This window comes from Engystomops pustulosus, chromosome 2 (genome assembly GCF_040894005.1).
Source record: "Engystomops pustulosus chromosome 2, aEngPut4.maternal, whole genome shotgun sequence".
NCBI classification, from domain to species: Eukaryota; Metazoa; Chordata; class Amphibia; order Anura; family Leptodactylidae; genus Engystomops; species Engystomops pustulosus.
Window position 1 is genome coordinate 216,959,038 of NC_092412.1, and position 20,475 is coordinate 216,979,512.

At 42.1% G+C, this 20,475-nt stretch overlaps 1 protein-coding gene across 2 annotated transcripts in view; it reads right to left on the reverse strand.

Moving 5' to 3' along the window:
- Window positions 1-697: 697 nt before the first annotated feature.
- The window catches only part of SH2B2 (SH2B adaptor protein 2), a 68,697-nt gene continuing 48,919 nt past the window's right edge, over window positions 698-20,475 (reverse strand). For both annotated transcript variants that reach the window (XM_072138164.1, XM_072138163.1), the window contains exons 3-9: window positions 18,844-18,945; window positions 13,700-13,791; window positions 11,705-11,799; window positions 8,600-8,785; window positions 6,092-6,285; window positions 3,263-3,434; window positions 698-1,356 (exon numbers count right to left, since the gene is read on the reverse strand). In XM_072138164.1, coding sequence (XP_071994265.1) covers window positions 1,049-1,356; window positions 3,263-3,434; window positions 6,092-6,285; window positions 8,600-8,785; window positions 11,705-11,799; window positions 13,700-13,791; window positions 18,844-18,945 — 1,149 coding nt within the window. In that variant the 3' untranslated portion in view covers window positions 698-1,048. The remainder of the gene's footprint in view (window positions 1,357-3,262; window positions 3,435-6,091; window positions 6,286-8,599; window positions 8,786-11,704; window positions 11,800-13,699; window positions 13,792-18,843; window positions 18,946-20,475) is intronic.

The window sequence follows — 20,475 nt, forward strand, 5'->3', positions numbered from 1 at the left end:
GGTCTGTATATTTGTAATCAGTGGAGGTCACAGCACTTGGACCCTCACCAAGCAGTTTGTTATACCCTACTCCAGTGATGGCGAACCTTTTAGAAACTGAGTGCCCAAACTACAACCAAAATCCACTTATTTACCGTGAAGTGCCAACGTGGCATTTTAAGCAGTATCTTATTGCTACCTGTTCTTCCACATCTTTCAATTGTATCAGCCGCCTAATGCCACTAATACAGTTGAAAGAAAGAGGGCAAATAGCTTCTCTCCAGGGTCTCTCTGTACAGGAAGAATGGTGGGTCCAGCAGAAGGACCTCCAAAGATAATGCAGTTCTGTCAACACCTTCTTACTTTCCCCGCAGTTCCAAACAGCCAATGAAGTGTCACTTTAAAATAGCGCTGAGAGCAGCATCTCATAAGTTGCCTGCGACTGCAGAAAGATTTGGTGGATTTGGTCCTGTTTGGTGAACTCTGTCCTGCAGTGATGGCCTGAGTGCCAACAGATAGGGCTCTGAGTGCCACCTCTGGCACCCGTGCCATAGGTTCGCCACCACTGCCCTACTCTGTTCAAACTTTGTACATCCCCCTTAATATATTTTCCTGAGAAACAGCAGCACTCCTGCCCATAAGCCATATTGCATACAAACAAAATTCAAATAAAAGAGTGATGCAATTTCTAGAGAAAAAGGGCATCATGTTTTTGTCATTTCATACAACCCATTTATTTCAACCTAAATCTGTATTCCCAATGCACTGTAGAAAGAAATATAACGGTTTATACACTAATAGTAACTTGTGACCTTCAAGGGAATGCCTGCTTTACAATAAATTACATTAACTTCAAATTTCACCAAAAATCTGTTCCCAGATGAAATGGGGCACCAGTGGTAACCTACACTCCTGGATTTCATGACATGGGGTCCTCATATTTCTGTCAATAAAGTTTAGGTGCTGTTATTGGTTTGGCTTTTTATTACATCGAATGGCTTCCTAATAATTATCAGCAATAGTACTTAAATTAGAAACGTGGAAAACTTAGTGCTGTGATATTTTTTTTTCAGTAAAAAGAATATTGATTCTCAACAGCCCTTGTCCGACTCCGGGATCCATCACTTTCATGGTAGTCTTCTGTGCTCCCATTTGATGAATCCAGCAAAAGCTCTGCACTGTTGCTGCGGCTTCTGGTACTGAGAGTCTCTTCCACTCTGTGATATGCTGGATGTGGAGCGGAGGACGAGGAGGAGGTGTCAGGAGGAGTTACAGGCTGAACACTGGCCGCGCTGGAGCTAGTAGAGAAGTAGTGTTGGGATTGACTTTCAGTCCTGCAGCTTTGTGGCTGGAAACCAGCACCTGAGGGTCCAGGTTCTGAATAAGAATGAAATATTAATTAAATATAAAATATAAGTGATACAGATGTAACAGGACAACATGCACAATTGTTATAGCATCAGACTTGAAAATAAAAGAACACTACAGTTTTTATCCATGATTTCTCTTTTTGTCAATTCAAATCCAGAGAAGTATTTGAAATGAGTCAAGATAAGAGTCTTACATCTTTGGTTCCGTTGTACCTAGAAGCATGCTGCTGGTGTCATATTAAAGATAAGAATCTTGTTAAGCTATGAGGTATATTTGTACAGTTTTTTATTGTCACTGCATATTGACACTTTTGCCACTATATGCTTTAAAAAACATTACCTGATTTAAAGGGAGCTTGTCACCAGGAGACCCCTTTTTAACACTTCTTTTTTGTATGAAAAATTGGTTTTACACAACAAAAGATAACTCATATATTACCTTTCAATGAAATGTGCTGGGTGACTGGTCACGTCGCCCCCCGGTGCTGGGCTGAAGAGGAATAGTTTCCCCCCACCCTCGGGAAACTTTCAAAAATCACATACCCACCTCCCGCCCAATTTCCTGAATTCTCGCTGACCGAGTCAGGCATTCTCGCACCTGTGTGGTCAGCATGTCTCGTACTGTGCCCAAGGACATGCTACACTACGCTGCCGACTTGGAGTAGCTATGTTGTTTGCGTAGCTCCCGGCACCTCACTGTCTACGTAGATACTCCGAGTCGGCAACCTAGTGTGGCGCATGCGGGGACCTTGCGGCCGGCACCGCTTTATCTGTGGATGTCCATGCGCATGGTATGAGACATGCTGACCGCGCATTAGTAGTATGAAAAAGTTATTAGTGCTAGAAGATAGTGTAAATGAAGACTTTTATTCTTGTACAGGTCTCTTTTTAAAATGTATTAAAACACAATAAAACCTATCTGGTATCCCCATCATTGTAACAACCCACAGAATAAAGGAGACATAGCATTTGGGGCGCACAGTGAAAGACTTAAAAACCAACCCCACAACAAATTGTTGCGAAAACCAATTTCACTGCATTGACTGAATATCCCATTAGATAAACAACTTCCAGATCATGTTCCTTCCATGGCCCAGCAAATTGGCATCATCCGGGAAAAATCTACTTTAAAGTGAGATGTAGACTGGTTGTAAAAAGTCATGGAGGTGGGGAGTTTAGCACGGAAATCAAGCTCTCCCCTCTTCTGAATGATTCTGATCATATTTCTATATACTGTAGAACTGAAGCTAGTGGCGTCTGAATTGACACCACTCTGGAGCCTCTAACCGTGACTCAGGTAAAATATGACTCTTCTCTGCTCGTTTTCACATGACTTTGGAGGAGATTTTTTATAGGTAAACGGGTGAGATTTCACGAGACGTTTCATATCCTACTTGAGGGGGCTGGTAGTTTAATTGGGTAAAATCCTATGACAGGATTTTGGCATAATATAAATACATTTTAAACATGTTTGCCATTATTTATCAGTATCTAGGCAGATTATCCAGCATATATTAGGGGGCTTATGTCTGATCAGTTCTATAGACAAAGTAGCTACATCAAAGTAATTTCCCTAGCACTGCAGGCTGCATGTGGTGCCAGGGCTGTTAGTTGGGTACCACTGGTATAGTCCATACCAAGTAAGGTACCACAAGGGAGAACAGAAATCCAAAACATAACGTATAGTAGGTAACAATACATATACAGATATCCAACACAACTGCTGTTCCTGGGCAGATTAATTATTCACCCATATAAAACCCAATCGAGAATCATGAGACATAGGTAAGTTCAGCTTTTGGGTGGATTAGACAAAATCCTTTTTGTGCAAAAGAATTGTTTTCAGATTTTCTTTCCTGGACAAAGTTCCCATAAAGTAAACAATGTAGTGTAAAACAGACAATAAGTCATACCAGATGATGGGATCTGTGCAACAACATAACTGCGCAGCGTGATGTCCGCTGAACCTCCAGATTCTAGAGGTATTGGGTGGGAGTGAAAGTGTTTCAGCATATCAAATATAGTCTGGAACCACAGATGCTGGACATGACATTGACCATTCTCATTCAGGGACAAGCGCAGGTGCTACAAAACAGAAAAACAAAATAATTAACATAATGTCCAGCAGCCTCCACGCAATAATGAAATGTTCATAGCAGCCTCCCCTTATCACAGAGACAACAAAAAAATTCAATGGTACTTTTATTTATAAAATGATACTAACTATTTATCGGCTACATACTATATTTTTCACTGCATCGCATCAATGATAATTTCCCTAATAATGTTGATCCTTTTAACATTCGCTGCATTGCTGTTTTTTCCCTTTGTGCACAGACACAACATATCAGCGTGTACTTCTATATCAGTGTTCTCTTACATGGTTCAAAAACTCCATTAACCTGTATACTTATCAGACTGTCAGTCAGCTTAAAGGAAATCTATCCATTTATTTAACCTTTGCACCAGGTCAGTTCCTTACTACTTCCATATCTTTATTATCTAGATTACCCCACCCCTTTGTTTGAAAAATACATTTTATATTTATGTACCGTATATACTCGTGTATAAGCCAAGTTTTTCAGCACAGAAAAATGTGCTAAAAAACCTCTTCTCCACTTATACACGAGTCAATAAAAAAAATAAACTTACATACTCACCTTCCGGCTCCCCCCATGCTCGGCGCAGCTCTTCTTCTGTCTTCTCCGCGATGCTCCCGTCCCCGAGGCTCTTCTTCTATTTGCTTTAACAGCAGGCAGAGCAGCGGCCATGCGCTCTGCCGGCTGTTACAGCAGACAGAAGAGGAGCCTGGCTGGCTACTAAAGGGGGCTGGATGGCTACTTTATGGGGGCTGGTTGGCTGTATACTAAAGGGGGCTGGCTGGCTACTAAAGGGGGGTGGCTGTATACTACTGGGGGATGGCTGTATACTAAAGGAGCTGGCTGGCTGTATACTACTGGGGGATGGCTGTATACTAAAGGAGCTGGCTGGCTGTATACTACTGGGGGATGGCTGTATACTAAAGGAGCTGGCTGGCTGTATACTACTGGGGGATGGCTGTATACTAAAGGAGCTGGCTGGCTGTATACTACTAGGGGCTTGCCAACTTTATACTGGGAGGCTGTGACCAATGCATTTCCCACCCATTGACTACTCGAGTCAATAGGTTTTCCCAGTTTTTGGCAGTAAAATTAGGGGCCTTGGCCTATACTCGGGTCGGCTTATACTCAAGTTTATACGGTAAATATAATGGAAGTGCTTTGAGGGGCTTTACCAGAGCACCTCTAAGCTCCAGCATCATACCCCCCACCCGTGCAGTACTTCTACCAGGGTCTCTGGTAATGCCCCCCCCAAAGAACTCCTGACACATTTGCATAAATATAAAATGAAATTTTTAAAACTAAGGAATGAGGTAGTCTATGTAATAAAGGTATGGCTGCAGTAGGGAACCAAACCTCTACAAAGCACTGGAGGGGCGATATCAAGCGGCACTGCCCATGTACAGTACACACAGATCAATGATAGATTCTGTAAAAACATGTGACATCCACTGACACATAATTAAACAGTAACAGACCAAATATTTATTTCTTTGTTCAATCGAGTCAATAGTTCCCTAACAGCAGCAATGCGTTTCCAGCCCCCAAACTGTAAATTAAAAATAATAATAATACTTTTGGTGGGTTTTTGAATTTTTTGAGTTCATTGTGCGGGTTAAGTAATGATTTGGCTTATTGTACGGGTCATTACAGATGTTGTAATACTACATATTTTGTATATGTAAGTGTAATGTGGGCTTTGGGAGTGGTTTGATTTATTTATTAGTTTATTTTTATTTAAAACTTTATTTTTTTACTTGAACAAGCAATCATTCAATTGCTTGTTCACTATAATACCCTGCAAGACTTAGGCAATACTATACTGATACATATGCTCACTCACTGCCTGTAAGGTCCGTATGTAACAGGACCTTACAAGTAATTACAATGGACAATAGCAACGATCGGCATCCCCCAAAAACGCTGCAGGGGACGCCGGTAGAGCAGAGAATCATCCTACAGCCATTTAAATACTGCAGTTGTGCTCACCGCAGCATTTAAACTAATTAACACAGAGTTCACTCTGACTGCGGGTGTTACATGGGGATGTCTGCTGTAGATTACAGCTGACACCCAGCATAGACACATCACATATGCACATGCATAAAGAGCATATATACATCACATATAAACACACATATAGGAAATACATGCATACATACAATACCATATGCAGCATATACACCTACATAAACACACCACACACATGCAGCATATTCACACCCAATACTCACACTGCAGGCCCCAATGCAGCTGCTATGGCTGCTACCCCTATAGTTACACCCCTGGTCATGGTTGAAATCATGCATTTCTCTATGTATTCCATATGTATGGACACCTTTAGTCTTTTTTTATAGTTGATATAAACTATGGGGATACAGATTGAGAATCAGAACATATAGATGAATCAGAGTGACATATCTGTATCCCCTTACTCCCACTGGTTGTGCTAGTGACTATATCTCGAGTAAACAAATAAAAAACTTCAAAGTTATCCCACTTTCAATGACAAACGGTCTTTGAATATGGAGCCTGAAATCAATTCCTATGCACTGAGGCAAAGCTAGTGTCTGGTCACAAAGGCCCCTAGCTAACTCTTCAATACCTAACCATGAAACAGAAATATTTCCAAAGTGCATTTACCTTTGCTTTGCCTTGAAAGTTGAAGGTGAGCACATACTCTCCGGGGCGGGTTTCGCTCTGTCTGATGACAAACAGTCCATGGCTCCGGGTACCACCAGCGAGCACAAGCTGAGCCGCCTTTATTCTGGACAGTGTCCCATGGAACCACGGATACTCCAACAGATTTATCTCAGCATCTTTATCCCCTTCTTCACCTAATACCACAAAGTTTTCATAATGAAAACAATATTAAAACTTATATAAACATGCAATAGGTCTATATATGACAGGGTAAAGGCAAACCCTAAGTGCAATATGTATTCTTCATTGTGACACGGTTATTCTGGTGGTTAAGCATGCACTGCTGCTTCTCTAGGAGACTGAATACCCAATCAATCAAAAGACTACTGAGCCCCAAACATGAGCAGGAATAGGACCTGCACCCCAAACATATCACATTCACAGTCATAATGTGGCTGGTTAGTACTGTTGGGTCCTGGCACTGGGGTCCTTAACGGGAACCTGTCACCAGGGACCTCATTTTCACTAAAGACAGGTTGCAGAAGCTAATTACACCTGAAGTGCAAATCTGCCTTTCTGCCTTTTCTACAGTATAATTGGATTACAGTATAAATGTGTGTTATAACTTACCTTGCATACTAACAATTTAGCATTAGGCTGGGGGAGTCACATGGGCTGGACTTTGGTTTGGATGCATTTCAAAAAACAACATGTGCCTTGTCTGTGTTACTCACTCCTCAGAGCTCAGCCCCCAACTTTGTGCTTCTGTATAGCTCCTCCTCCTGCTCCTTCTCAGAGGTCACAGCCTGACGAGATGACATCAGTGGGGGAGGGGCAGAGCTGTACAGGAGCACAAAGATGGAGGCAGCCTTTAGCTCAGTCACATGTTGTTTTTTGAAATGCATCCAAACCAAAGCCCAACCCCTGTGACTACCCCAGGATTTTGTCAGGAAGCAAGAGTGAGTTATAACACACAATTATATTGTAATGCGAATGCTTAGAAAAGGCAGAGGGGCAGATGTGCACTGCAGGTGTCATGGGCAACAAAAACAATCTGTCTTTAGTGAAAATGAGGTCCCTGGTGACAGGTTCCCATTAAGGGGTTTTTCCCACAAAGCAAAGTTAGGCCCTATACACGAGATAGTGCTGAGACCCCCGCGGATCGTGAGAAAGAGGGGTCCAACCGACTCCTCGCCACTCCTCAGACTAATGGAGCAGACGGCCGTGCATGACAGTCCTGCTCCATTAATCTCTATGGAGCTGACGGAGAACGGTGAGCGCAGCGCTCTGAAATTTTCGTCAGCTCCATAGAGATTAATGTGCGGTCATGTGCTCCATTAGTCTGAGGAAAGGCGAGGGGTCGGTCAGCACTGAGACCCCCCCACTGAACAGCAAGTAAGGCCCTATCCGGTGGATAGGGCCTAACTTTGCTTCATGGGAAAACCCCTTTAATGTTAAAAAATCTTTGCTATTCCAATGTTTACATGGGATTCCAGCAATTTATTGGATTCCCACGCCCCAGTAGCCTCTTTAGAAAATTAGCATATTACGGCAATAAAAGTTAGAAAAAGATACAGGGGACATGAGGATTAGCCCTTAAAAGGGCCATCCTCATGTACAATAGAGGCACCTACTACCCGATCTACCTTAATAGGTAGATCCGTGGTGGTAGGTTTCCTTTAAGGCATAAAGAATTTTGTAAACTCCAGTCACACCGTTGTGTTGCAAATTCGGGTTTTTTATTTTATACAAACATCTAAAATTGTGACGTTTCGGTCAGACAATTGACCTTAATCAGACTCAGTTTGTATGGAGGTACAGGGTAAGAGGGTTTGTGTCTAGCAATATGGCACTGGGTAACGAGAATGGTGGTATGTACCGCTTGTGAAGTTATCCTGACACCAAACATTAAAGGGAACTGGCCATGAAACATGAAACTTTAGACACCCCCCCCCCCCAACCTGTTATGCAGGTGAGAGCATCGCAATGATGTCCTTCTATATACAGGAGGGGGTTTGGTTAGCAATATACAGGAAAACAGTTTTGAACTACGGTATATATAAAATAATCTGTAAGGAGTCATGGGGGTGGAGAAAAGTCATGTAGAAGGTCACTGCTTATAATGGTAAATTACATTCATTATCAGAAGTGAGATGACAGCTACTAAAGGAAGCCTATGGTGATGTACTTGGCCTGTAAAACAGGAGTCAAGAATGTATCATGTACAGTACTGGTTACCTTTGGTCAAACAATAATTAGAAAAAGATCTAAATTATTTCCCATCAGTCTGACCAATTTGGCTCCATAAACATAATGATAGTCCTGTATTTTTAAATAGTTATTGCATCCATTATTTATCTGCTTATCTGTATTAAGAGCTGCAGCAAGAAGTACATTCAGCTTCAGCCATTTATTCAGTTCCAGCCAATTCCCTTTTTTTTTTATTAAAGAACAATCTTTACAAGCGATGCAGAGATGAATGGATTGGTAATGATCTGCTTAGTGTACCTGCTGCTTGGTTAGACGCTGGAGTCTCCAAGGTCTGCAGAAAGTTCTCTAGAGGGACATGTATCAGGTGGTCCGCTGAAGCCTGCTCCCTGCCCCGCGTCTGAGGAGTCACAGCAGGTGGAGGGCGAGGAATGGCAGACATTGCAGAAACCTCCTGACCACACATTTCAAGCGGCCGGTAAGCTCCTGTTAGAAATACAAGATGATATTCCTCAGTACATAATGCACACAACACTTTGTACATATCACGTTTAGCTAAATGAACGTTGGCACGCATTTACATATTATACATGGCTGGTAACAGTCACATAAAAACCATGCCATGATATATTTAGTAGTGTAGATTCATCAACCAAAATATATTAGTCCAACAGCTTAACAGGGTTTCCCACAACCCACTGAATAACAGACGTAACAGAGGAGCCCCACACTATATTCCATATGTTCATTTTATGGATCCTGAACATAGCGCCGTTAATCATTCCAAAAGACGGCCAGAAATTAGAAACATTATTGCTTTCACTTACGAGGGCCAATAACTCGACAGATCTTATTAATATTCATGGCTAATTACAAATATGGCAGCCATAATGACTGCTGTAAGGTCTGACAAGTCTCTGGTTAATCATCTGCACTGTTATATGATGACCTCCGCTTATCCCCTACATCCTTCTGTAGCAGTAGATTTTAGGACAACAGTAGGTAGTTCTTTTTTATTCAAAAAGATTCCATGATCCATAAAAAAAAATCAGTTTAATTTCTTTTTATTAAAAAAGGTACATAGTGTTCCCCTGCAACACGCAACGCATTTCGAGTGTTGACACTCATCACCATAGACAACACTCCAAGCGCGTTGCTTGTAACAGGGTAGAGATGAACACTATGTACTTTTTAAATATGATGAAATAAAAACCTGATTTTTATTATGTGCTGGGTTCGTGGAAACTCTTTTTATGGAATAATTTGCCTGTTACCAGAAGGCTAACCTGGGTTACATACAAGAGAAGTTCTGTAGGTTTGTTCTTAAAGGGGTTTTCCCACAAAGGAAAGTTAGGGCCTATCCACGGATTGCTGATTAGTGGGGGTCGCAGTCGACTTCGTCAGATTAATGGAGCAGACGGCCCATACAACTGCTCCATACATCTCAATGGAAATTGGCAAGCGCTGCACTCACGATCTCCGTCAGCTCCATAGAAATTAATGGAACAGAACAGCCATGCGCAGCCATCTGCTCTCTCTCTCTCTATATATATATATTATATATATATATATATATATATATACACATCTGCTCTATTAGTCCGACAGACCCCTTGGTTCCACTGATCAGCAAGTTAGGCCCAGTCCCGTGGATAGGGCCTAACTTTCCTTTGTGGGGAAACCCCTTTAAGGCCCCTTTCACATGGGAGTTTTAGTGGTTGTATATCTGGCTGCAAATTTGCAGGCGTATATACGTCCCTTTCGATACCTATGGCGCCTAGTGGTGGTACTTTGCGCTCACACGCGTAGCACCGAACCATGCACAGGGGGAAAAAAAGAGCATGCTCTATATTTCACTTGTCAAATTGGGAACGGGGGGAAAGAAGTCTTATTTCAGAATTAAAATGTATTGTATTGTACGTGCACTTTTTTTTTTTTTTTTTTACATTTTTTGCGTTCTTCAAAAAAAGTACAGTACAATGCATTTTAATACAGAAATAAAAGCAACATTTTAATACACCCCTCACTTTTCCTATCTTTCCACCATTCCCAATTTGACTAGTGCGACTAAATGTTGGCTTACACTAGGGGTGCTTTCTACTACTTTTGGAGATATTGACAGTATTTTTTACTCTACATATGGTTAATATTTCCCCATGTTTATGGCCGTGCTTTTCTATGGAAAGAGGAGGGGGAGCAGCACTCACCCCTCCTCCTCTCCAGTGTGATGCAATACGGGAGAGGATTTTTTAAAATAATTTTCGGCTGCATGGGAACAAGGATTAATAATAAAAAAGTCATTGCAGGTATCTTTCTGCAACTCTAATGTTGTCCACTGCAGTCCGGAGCCAAAGTTCAGCAAATTATCACCATCCAGAGAACTTGATCAAAGGTCATAGTGTGCAGAGAGGTTTGTAGGTGTTTATCTGTAAGTCAGGTGTTCGTTAGACCCCATTCACATGGGTCATGTGGGGATGTATATCCGTCGGCAAACTTGTCTATGGCGGTGGCGCGGTACGGTGTTATTTCCTATGGAGATGGTAAGGCGGGGACCGTTAATACTGAACATTTTATAATCCAAGAACTTGGGTAAAACTGGAGATGCCAGACAGATACACCACTAACCAAAAACTTCTTTTGAATGTGCTTACTGGGATTATCTTGTAGCAGTTTATAAAGAATTACAGTTTTTATTAGCTTTTATTTCTTACAGTTTTTATTAGCTTTATTTGTACACATTTTTCAGGTCTCCGTGATGTTATCTCCTGAATATTTATGAACACATTGACACCTTAGTGTTATTATTCCCCTTATAACACAAGCCCGGTACGGTCAACGCTGACTGGACAGTGGAAGAGTAAATAGTAACAGCCCACAGGGGGACTTTCTATTTTTTTTTGTTTTAAACTTTTCGGAGGAACAACAGAGCAACAAAATCCAAAGTTATAAAAAAAGATTTTCTCCAGAGTTGTTATTATCATGGTGTCAAAAAGTATTTACAAAAACAGACATTTCCGCGGAGGTGATGTGCTAAATGTAAGTGATAGGTTGGCCTATATACACTGCAGATTATGGAAGACAGGCTTCAGATGAGTAAAATTGTGGACAAGGACTAATGTGAATGGTGAAGCGTAAATACGGTATTGCGCTTTTCTGCAGGGCATCTGTACACATGGTACGTCTGGCAGACACGTGCCTAATATTTGCCTTACCTCTGTGATCTCCCCTGAGGCTGCTCCTGGATTTCTTCCTGTGTTTCTTCTACCATCTGTCATGTTAGGTTTATAGAGACACCTGCTAAATGTCTTACAACAATGTGCAAGGTGATAGTCACTGCACCGGTCAATACGTATGAGCAATAACCGGAGGCTGCTTTTACATCTGCATCATGAACAAACTCCTTACCTTCAGCAAGAAACTCACAGCTACACGATGAGACACGGCTGGGGAGACATGCTCCCTGCTCGCAGGAGGACAGCTCTATGTCATCTCCACTATCTCTGCAAGAAAAGACACAAGACTTGATGGATTTTTTCTTATGTTGTCCATTTATTTGAATCCTCTACTTTTAGTTATAATATCTAGTATAAAAATATGTAAAAATAAAACATACTTTACTCATATATAAATAGTATAACTATATATAACTATAGTACAACTACTAATTGTTGTGGAGTATCTGTACCCAGCTGTGCCATGTATTTGTCCTTTCTATTAATAGAGGGTATTTCCAGATTAACATCTTATTACCTGTCCAAAGAAAAAAATAAAGCAGCAGACAGTGCATGTGCTCAACTGCTGCTCCATTCACACAGGGGGCTGGGGGACCTCTGTTTTAGGCTAAATTCACACTGCCGTGAGCCCGCCGTGCTGCTACACGGCAGCGCGGGGAGAGGAGGAGGAGGTGAGCGCAGTTCACCCCCGCCCCTCTCCATAGGAATTAATGGCTCATGGCGCCGTAATACGGGGAAAGATAGGACATGTCCTATTTTTCCCCGGGCTACAGAGCGGTACGGTGCCGCACGTGTGCAGCACCGTACCGCTCCCGTACAGGGCCGTGAGCCCATAGAAGTGTATGGGGGATGTATATCGGCCGTATATACGTCCCCCATACTGTAGTGTGAATGTAGCCTTAGTCATAGAGAAACTGTAATCCAAGTCTTCATTTCAACCCCTTCAGCATCTGTTTTCCACCTTAATAACCAGGGTAGTTTTTTTTTCATCAATGTTTTCTACAAGCTATAACTTTTTTATTTTCCTGTTACTATAGCTGTATGCTTGTGTTTTGCAGGATGAAATGTCATTTTTAAAGGGGTTTTTCCACTTTCAGCAAATAAATGATATTATTTGTGTAATGAAAAATTACACAAGTTTCCAATATACTTTCTGTATCAATTCCTCAGGGTTTTCTAGATCTCTGCTTGCTGGTATTTTATATGTAGCTTCATTGTCTACATCCTGTGGATAAAAACCGGTCCCTGATCACGTGACATCGCACAGGTGCACAGCTCCTTATATCACAGAGAGTAATCAGAACTGTGAGTTATAACGAGCCGTGCACCTGTGGGACATCACATGACCATGGACCAGGTTTTATCCACAGAAAGTAAACAATGAAGATGCCTATAGAATGACAGCAAGCAGAGATCTAGAAAACCCTGAGGAATTAAAGGGGTTTTCCCACGGAGAAAAGTTAGGCCCCATCCACGGGATAGGGCCTAACTTGTTGATCAGTGGGGGTCTCAGTGCTGAGGGGTCAGTCTGACCCCTCGTCGCTCCGACAGACTAATGGAGCAGATGGCCACTCATGATCTCTACCTTTATGGAGCTGGCAAAAATGAGCACTGCTCTCACCGATCTGTGGGGGTCTCAGCACTGAGACCCTCACTGATCAGCAAGTTAGCCCCCATCCTGTGAATAGGGCCTCACTTTTCTTTGTGGGAAAACCCCTTTCATTAAAGAAACAATATAAATAGCAAGACCAGGTACAGCCTTACAACTAGCGGTATTTCACATGAATTCACCTCCACAAGGACGCATGGCTTGGCTCTGTAATGTGTTAAAGCTTATCTACATTCTTGTCTTCTAGACCACCGTAACAAATGTTTATGGGGGAAGAAGAGAACTGTGGAGGAAGCATACAGCAGGAGTCCTGCACTGGTTGCTAGGATAGCGTCTTCAGTCCTGGGGCATGGGGAATCTATAGCGTTGGCCGCTGAGATGAGAGCCACAGCCAGAGGGGCACAGCAGGGGGCAAACCAAAAAGCCCAATGCAGCCATTTAGAAAAATGATTATAGGGAGCGCTCCTACCGTATTAACATTCTATAATAACTCTAGAAGTCAACTAGTGAAAAACACTGTCAAACCTGTTATGTCAAATAGTTTCTGATGACACTTACCCAGGATCTATACAGTCTTGTATATCCGCCACCCAAGAATGTTTCTGAAGAGAATCAATTGTTTCCAAAATATACTCTGCGCTGTTTTCTACCTGAGAAGCAAAATACAAATATAAAAATGGGTTATCTCATATATCATGAAAACAAGTAAGGGCTCATTCAATCGGGGCGTGTCCACCGCACATCCCCAAAAAATGCTGACGCGTGATGTCCGTGTTCAGTCCTTATTGTATCCACTATTTTTTTTTTTTTAAAGAAACTAATGAGTTTCAAATTTACTTTTTACCCTGCCCACTTGATTTCCAAACAGCACATATGAGGATCCGTCATCCGTGTGTCGTCGTTTTTTTTTTTTGCAGATCTAATGAATTTTATGGCGTTCTGTGGTCTGCATTTGAGAGAAAAATAGTGCATGCTGCAATTTTTGTCATGCTGTCTAGATATCTATAAAAGAAAAAATCAGATGTGTGAACAGATCCATAGGAATTAATGGATCAGTACGCCATCCGTAAAAAATAAAAAGGATAGCAGATGGACCTTAAAAACGCCCGTCTGAATGAGCCCAAAGGCGCGAGGAAGCTGATCATATTGTAATTTAGTACAGGCGGTCCCCTACTTAAGGACACTCGACTTACAGACGACTCATAGTTACAGACGGACCCCTCTGCCCACTGTGACCTCTGGTGAAGCTCTCTGGAGGCTTTACTATAGTCCCAGACTGCAATGTCCAGCTGTAAGGTGTCTGTAATGAAGCTTTATTGATAATCCTTGGTCCAATTACATCAAAAAAATTTTAACTCCAATTGTCACTTGGGCAAAAAAAAAATTTGTCTGGAGCTACAATGATAAAATATACAATTCCGACTTACATACAAATTCAACTTAAGAACAAACCTACAGAACCTATCTTGTACGTAACCCGGGGACTGCCTGTACACTGTTATATTAAGAAAATAAATCATGTAGCCCTTGGGCCTTAGTGAAGATTCTGCCTTTGTATATAGCAGTTGGTTCTGCTATATACATAAAAGTCTTGGGTTTTCTATGTGTATGGTCACTGTCAGAGTGTGATCATGTAGGACAATGGAGCCTCTGCTGCAGGCAGGGGTTACTGATTCCAGATTTACTTGATGAATCAGAGAAGTATAAACCACATATCATATAATGTTTTCTATTGAATATGTATGATGACATCAGAAAGTGACTAATCCTGACGACTTCTCTGCACTTATCACCTATCTAATGCAGTGATATAAGCTGGATCAATCAATTCCACTTGTTTTCAAGCCCATTGTTATTTACCTCTTCAGGGGGAGTCAGGCAGCTGCCCAAATGTACACCTAACTATAGTGGGTTTGAGTGAAATTGCCCAGAAATAATCTAATCTAATAATACCATGTACTGGTATTAAAGGGACACTGTCATCGGCTTTTGCAACAGTAAACTTCCAGCCCCTCAGTAAGGATATTATAGGTCCAGGTCCTTTCTAAAAAGTCCTCATCTATTTTAAAACGCATAAGTGTCCCTCTAAAGTCATATAGGACTCAGCTGAGAAGAGTAAATTTTTGCCTAATTAAAGATAAGAATGTCACCTTTCAAAACACATGGGGCTATGCATCTGGGAGCTACAGAACCAGTGATACAGACATACAGAGATAAAGAAAGAGGCTGGAATTTAATCCTTATTTACAGCTCACATTCCCAACTGTGGGGCACATTTACTATGGGTCCATTTCGGTCAGGTTTTGAGAATTTTTCCGATTTGCCCTGAATTGCCCCGGGATTTTTGGTGTACGCGATCAGAGTGTGGCACATCGGCGCCGGCTATCATGCGACACAAATCAGGGGCGTGGCCGTTAGACAACCCGACTGATTCGGACAAACTGCAGAATTTACCTTTCAAAATTCTGTCGCAAGATCAGCACTCACATGCACCAGGAAGAAGAAGGTGAACTCCGGCGGACCTCAGCAAGGAAAGCAACACATTCAGGAAACTGGACGCACGGTCTTAGTGAATTGCGGCAGCTCCAAATCCTTGACGGACCATCCTGGATCGGTGGCGTCAACGGGTAAAAAAATGTGCCCATATGTCTTTAACTGCCTGTACCTTCAGGTTCTTTAGTATAAACCCTCCAGCCTCTAAAAATGACTCTTCTCTGCTCATTTGCATGACTTTAGAATTGATTTTTTTTTTTAAATAGGTAAACGGTCAAACATAAAAGACTGTGTTCTAGAAAGGATATTTCATACCCTACACAAGGGGGCTGTATGTTTATTGGTATATAACCTGGTGTCAGTGTTCCTTTAAGATCTCTTCATCGAATGCAACTCAATCAGTTCCATACTTCATGATGCCAAGCGCCAGACACGTATCCCAATTCTAGTGTGTGTTGAAAAAGGTCCAGGGGGCCAAAATGTCCTATGTCTAATAAATCTGATTGCATCAGAACCATAGTAATTTGTAAAATATATCATGGGCTGGACCCCTAAACTGTCAGCGCACACATCAAGTGAGGTGCAGAGCGTACACTTCTCCAGTCTGTAATGGAGGCACCACACCCGATGTGAACACATACCATTGTAGTGTACTTATTACATAAGCGGCATCTCCAGCGCTATACTGCAGCCTCCCGACTTAAAAGCTGTATTCATTTTATGTGTCAATCTTCTCAAGAACATTTTGTGGTTGAACTTATCCTTAGTTCACCTTCAAAGATCTGTTTAGTCCCATTCATACACCAGGAAATGCCAGTGTAACCATAGACATGCTCACCAAAGGAATTACTAGCAGTCTACAGGATGGTTGACATGTCTTGTCCGAAAATCCCCAAGCGTCTCCGGATTTTCTAACAAATCAGATTCAAAATGACTACTTGTGATTTTCAGTTTTCTGAATCAAGATATAGAATTCTGTCTGGCCATGTATCTACTTTTTAGTAGCAATGTTTTGAAATAATAGATCTAAGGCTACATTCACACTAACGTATGGGGGACGTATTTACGGCCGACGTATATACGGCCGATATACGTCCCCCATACACTTCTATGGGCGCACGGCACCCTACGGGAGCGGTACGGTGCAGCACACGTGCCGTTCCGTACCCAAGAAAAAGATAGGACCTGTCCTATCTTTTCTCGTAATACGGCGCCGTGCGCCATAGGTTGCTATGGAGAGGGGCGGGGGTGAGCTGCGCTCACCTCCTCCTCCTCTCCCCGTACACTGCCGTTGCCCGCTACGGTACGGTACGGGCGGGCAACGGCAGTGTGAATATAGCCTAAGAGGTTTGGCTCCAGGATTCAGTAGGCCCCTCGGTGACAGAGCCTCAGTGGGCCCCTTTACAGTGAACTCACATGGCGGCATTAAAATATGAGAAACTAAAACAGTCTCCTGTTCCCTAAAATATTCTCTAGTTTATCATCCTAAACAGCCCCATCATGGTTATTTTATATACAGCCCCCTCATGGTTATTTTATATACAGCTTCATCATGGTTATTTTATATAGAGCCCCCTCATGGTTATTTTATATACAGCCTCATTATGGTTATTCTATATACAGCCTCATCATGGTTATTTTGGTAGGCTCTTTGCCTGGAAAGACGGCATTCTACTTCTAAACGACGTATGCGTTCAGTGGAGGCCACTGGAGCCCTTGGGGGATGGATGCTCTGGCCAGAGCGGAGTGTATGTCAGGGAGGTCCCCACTGATATAACTGTCCATAGGAGGAAACACCCTGAACATCTGCAGCAGCCAATTACTTGCTGCTGCCAATATGCAGGGGGAAGGGAAAAACAGGATTATGTGCATACGATGGGGTACATCCCATCCCTCCTTTGTAAGGGTATGTTGGGAATCTGCCTGACATTTCAATACAATGACTGTACAATATACATCCAAGACGTGATATCTAACAGATATTTTTAAGTTCCATATTTTTATTTCCATCTCAACTATTTTTGACATATCCACCTGTTGATAGGTGCGGGTGCCACTTCTGGTGACCACCATCCAGCAGCTGGGGGGAATAAAGTGTGTGCAGAGCATGCACGGCCACTCCCCATTTAACTGTATCGGAGCACCAAGTGTGTTGTCTTGTCTCATGTTCGCAATCCCATAGAGTTGAATAGCGAATGGCCGCACATTCAGCCTGGCTGCGGGAAAGTGGTCAGGGGACCTCCCTTTCCGAGATGGGTGCGGGTACCCTTAAAATAGTTAGGAAGAGTAGAATCGTAAGGAGGATGATAATATTCCCATGGGCGTGTAGTCACTTTTTGTGCTGTAATGAGAAGGGCCTAACATTATAACCACAAATTCACATGTTCACCACGTTCTCAGTCCCTCCCAACATCACATCTATACAGAGTATGCCAATTTTGGATATGGCAGCTTATAGCACAGAAATTCTTGTTTGATCTAAATCGGTCACGAAAATGGCTTACTCAGTGACACTCCTATATCTGAACCAGAGATGTCCTCAAAACATTCATCACTTCTAATTTTTTTACATCTATGAGTGAGTAATATGTAGTTGTAAAACAAGAAAAATTTACTTGTACTTATTGAAGGAGAACTACCAGAAGAATGCTGTTCTTTTAACTTTTTTTTTAACTTACACGCTATATTGTGGTCACTGAGAGTGGATCTGTTCTTTATTGATCAGCTGATGGATTTTTTTCAGATATGCAAATGAGCCTCAGGGTGTATGTCACAGGGACCCCTTCTGGCTCAGTCGGCTGTCAATTATTCATGTCCGCCTCCTCCCTCCCTCCCTCCCTTGACAGAAAGCCACCTTTCCGCCAACCCCACGCATGCACAATTGTCCCATCATTGCGCCGTCTGCACAATGTGTTAAACGCCCGCATAAGCACCGGATTTGCTATGAGGCAGCTGAGGTCGCTGGCTCCTCCGGCAGTGGAAGGGAGGAGGTAGCAAAAGTGCAGAAGGAATGTACACAGGAGTACCTATAGCTGATTTGCATATTTTTAATATACTTTTTTTTTCCCCTGAAACTAAGGCATTAGCTGATAAACAAAGAACAGATCCTTTATCAGTGGCCACACTACAGCATCGTAGTGATTAGGTGAAAAACACTTCGTACATCTTGTAGATTTCCTTTGAAAGAAAATATGCAATAATAGCATTACCTTCAGTACAAATGTATTGTCTTTGTCAGGCATCTCCAGCGGCATCGTAGTGCGGACCTCGATAATGGCAGAGAGAGGAATGCTTACTTTAGGTTTTGAAGACTATAAAATATAAAAGGACAAATCATGATATTACAGCATTAAGAAGTACAATAAACAAAATCCTCATCACTGACACAATATCAAACTATGACAAAAAAGAGGTCCCTCCAGGAGTCCTTAAAGGGAACCCGTCACCACATTTTTCACAAATACAGCTAGTGGCAGGTTCCCTAGTAACTTTCTGACACCCTGCAGCTAAAAAATGTTTCCCTCACATCGACATAAAAACAGAGTTATAAACTTGCCAGGTATCTAGGAGTCTATAGAGCGAGTTGAGGGGCATTGCCTAATGTCATGTGACCAGGGTGACATAATCACAGGTCCTTTAGCCTCTTAACATTAGCAAACTATACCCCTTGCACATATCTGACCACATAAAAAATCTACACCTCTTAATGCAGGCTGCTGTGATTCATGTGATATATGCTGTGATTTCATGAGATAGATGCTTGGTGTACAGTTTGCTAATATTAGGAGGCTAAAGGACCTGCAAATATGTCACCCTGATCACATGACATTACTGCTGAATACAGAGAAAGCACAGGGAGTAGTTGCCAGCCTCGACTTGCTATAGACATTCTTGGATACCAGGTAAAATTATAAAGTTGAATACATGGGAATCTGAAGGGAGCAATTTTTAACTAAAAGAAGGGTATCAGTTAGTTACTATGGCTCTATGGGAACCTGCCTCAATCTGCAATTACGAAAAATATGGTGACAGGTTCCCTTTAAAGGGGTTATCCAACCTTAGATATTACTGGAAGACTATGGGCCCAGTCACAGCAGACATAGTGTCAGGAGGGAGGATAGCCAGGGTACCCCAATCCAGATATAAGTACCAGAGTTCGTATCTGCATCTCTTAGACATGGAATATCCCATGTTATAAATGTCTAAAGTGGATTACCCTGTCAGTGAAGGTTTGTAAACAATATTCTAACTAGGTAGTATGTGGAAGTTTGGAAAGTTCTTTACAACAGATCCTGCCACCTCTTCATCTCTCCTCCACCGCAATCATCTTCTAGATACGGTAATTACTGGTTGTATAAATTCTGACAAGGCTCAGTCTACATGTGCGTCTACGTTTCAGGACAGCATAAAAAAATCAAAAAACGGAAGGCAAATAGAAGGTTACCCCTTAACTTCCGCTACACTTCACAGGTGGGAACTGCGCCTTAGTGCTTTTGTTTGTATTCTGAAGAGGGATACCTACATTGGCAACTGGCAGAGAGAGGAATTTTTCAAAACATATTGAAACTCATTTTATGATTTTCCTTAAAAGTTGATTTTTTAGCACTGATGGATGGTTCAATGGACACTTTGATGTATCTCCGTGATCGAGGCTGTCATACATCTGGCATCACCTTTCTCAAGGGGAAACAATCAGATACATACATCATACATTCATACATGATAAATCCTACCTGTCCTATCCATGTTTACTCCAACAGTGGCCCTTACAAGTCCACAAGCTCCCATAAACATTAATGGGATGTCTAAGGGTTTAAGAACAAGGCTTCTTTCTTACAAAA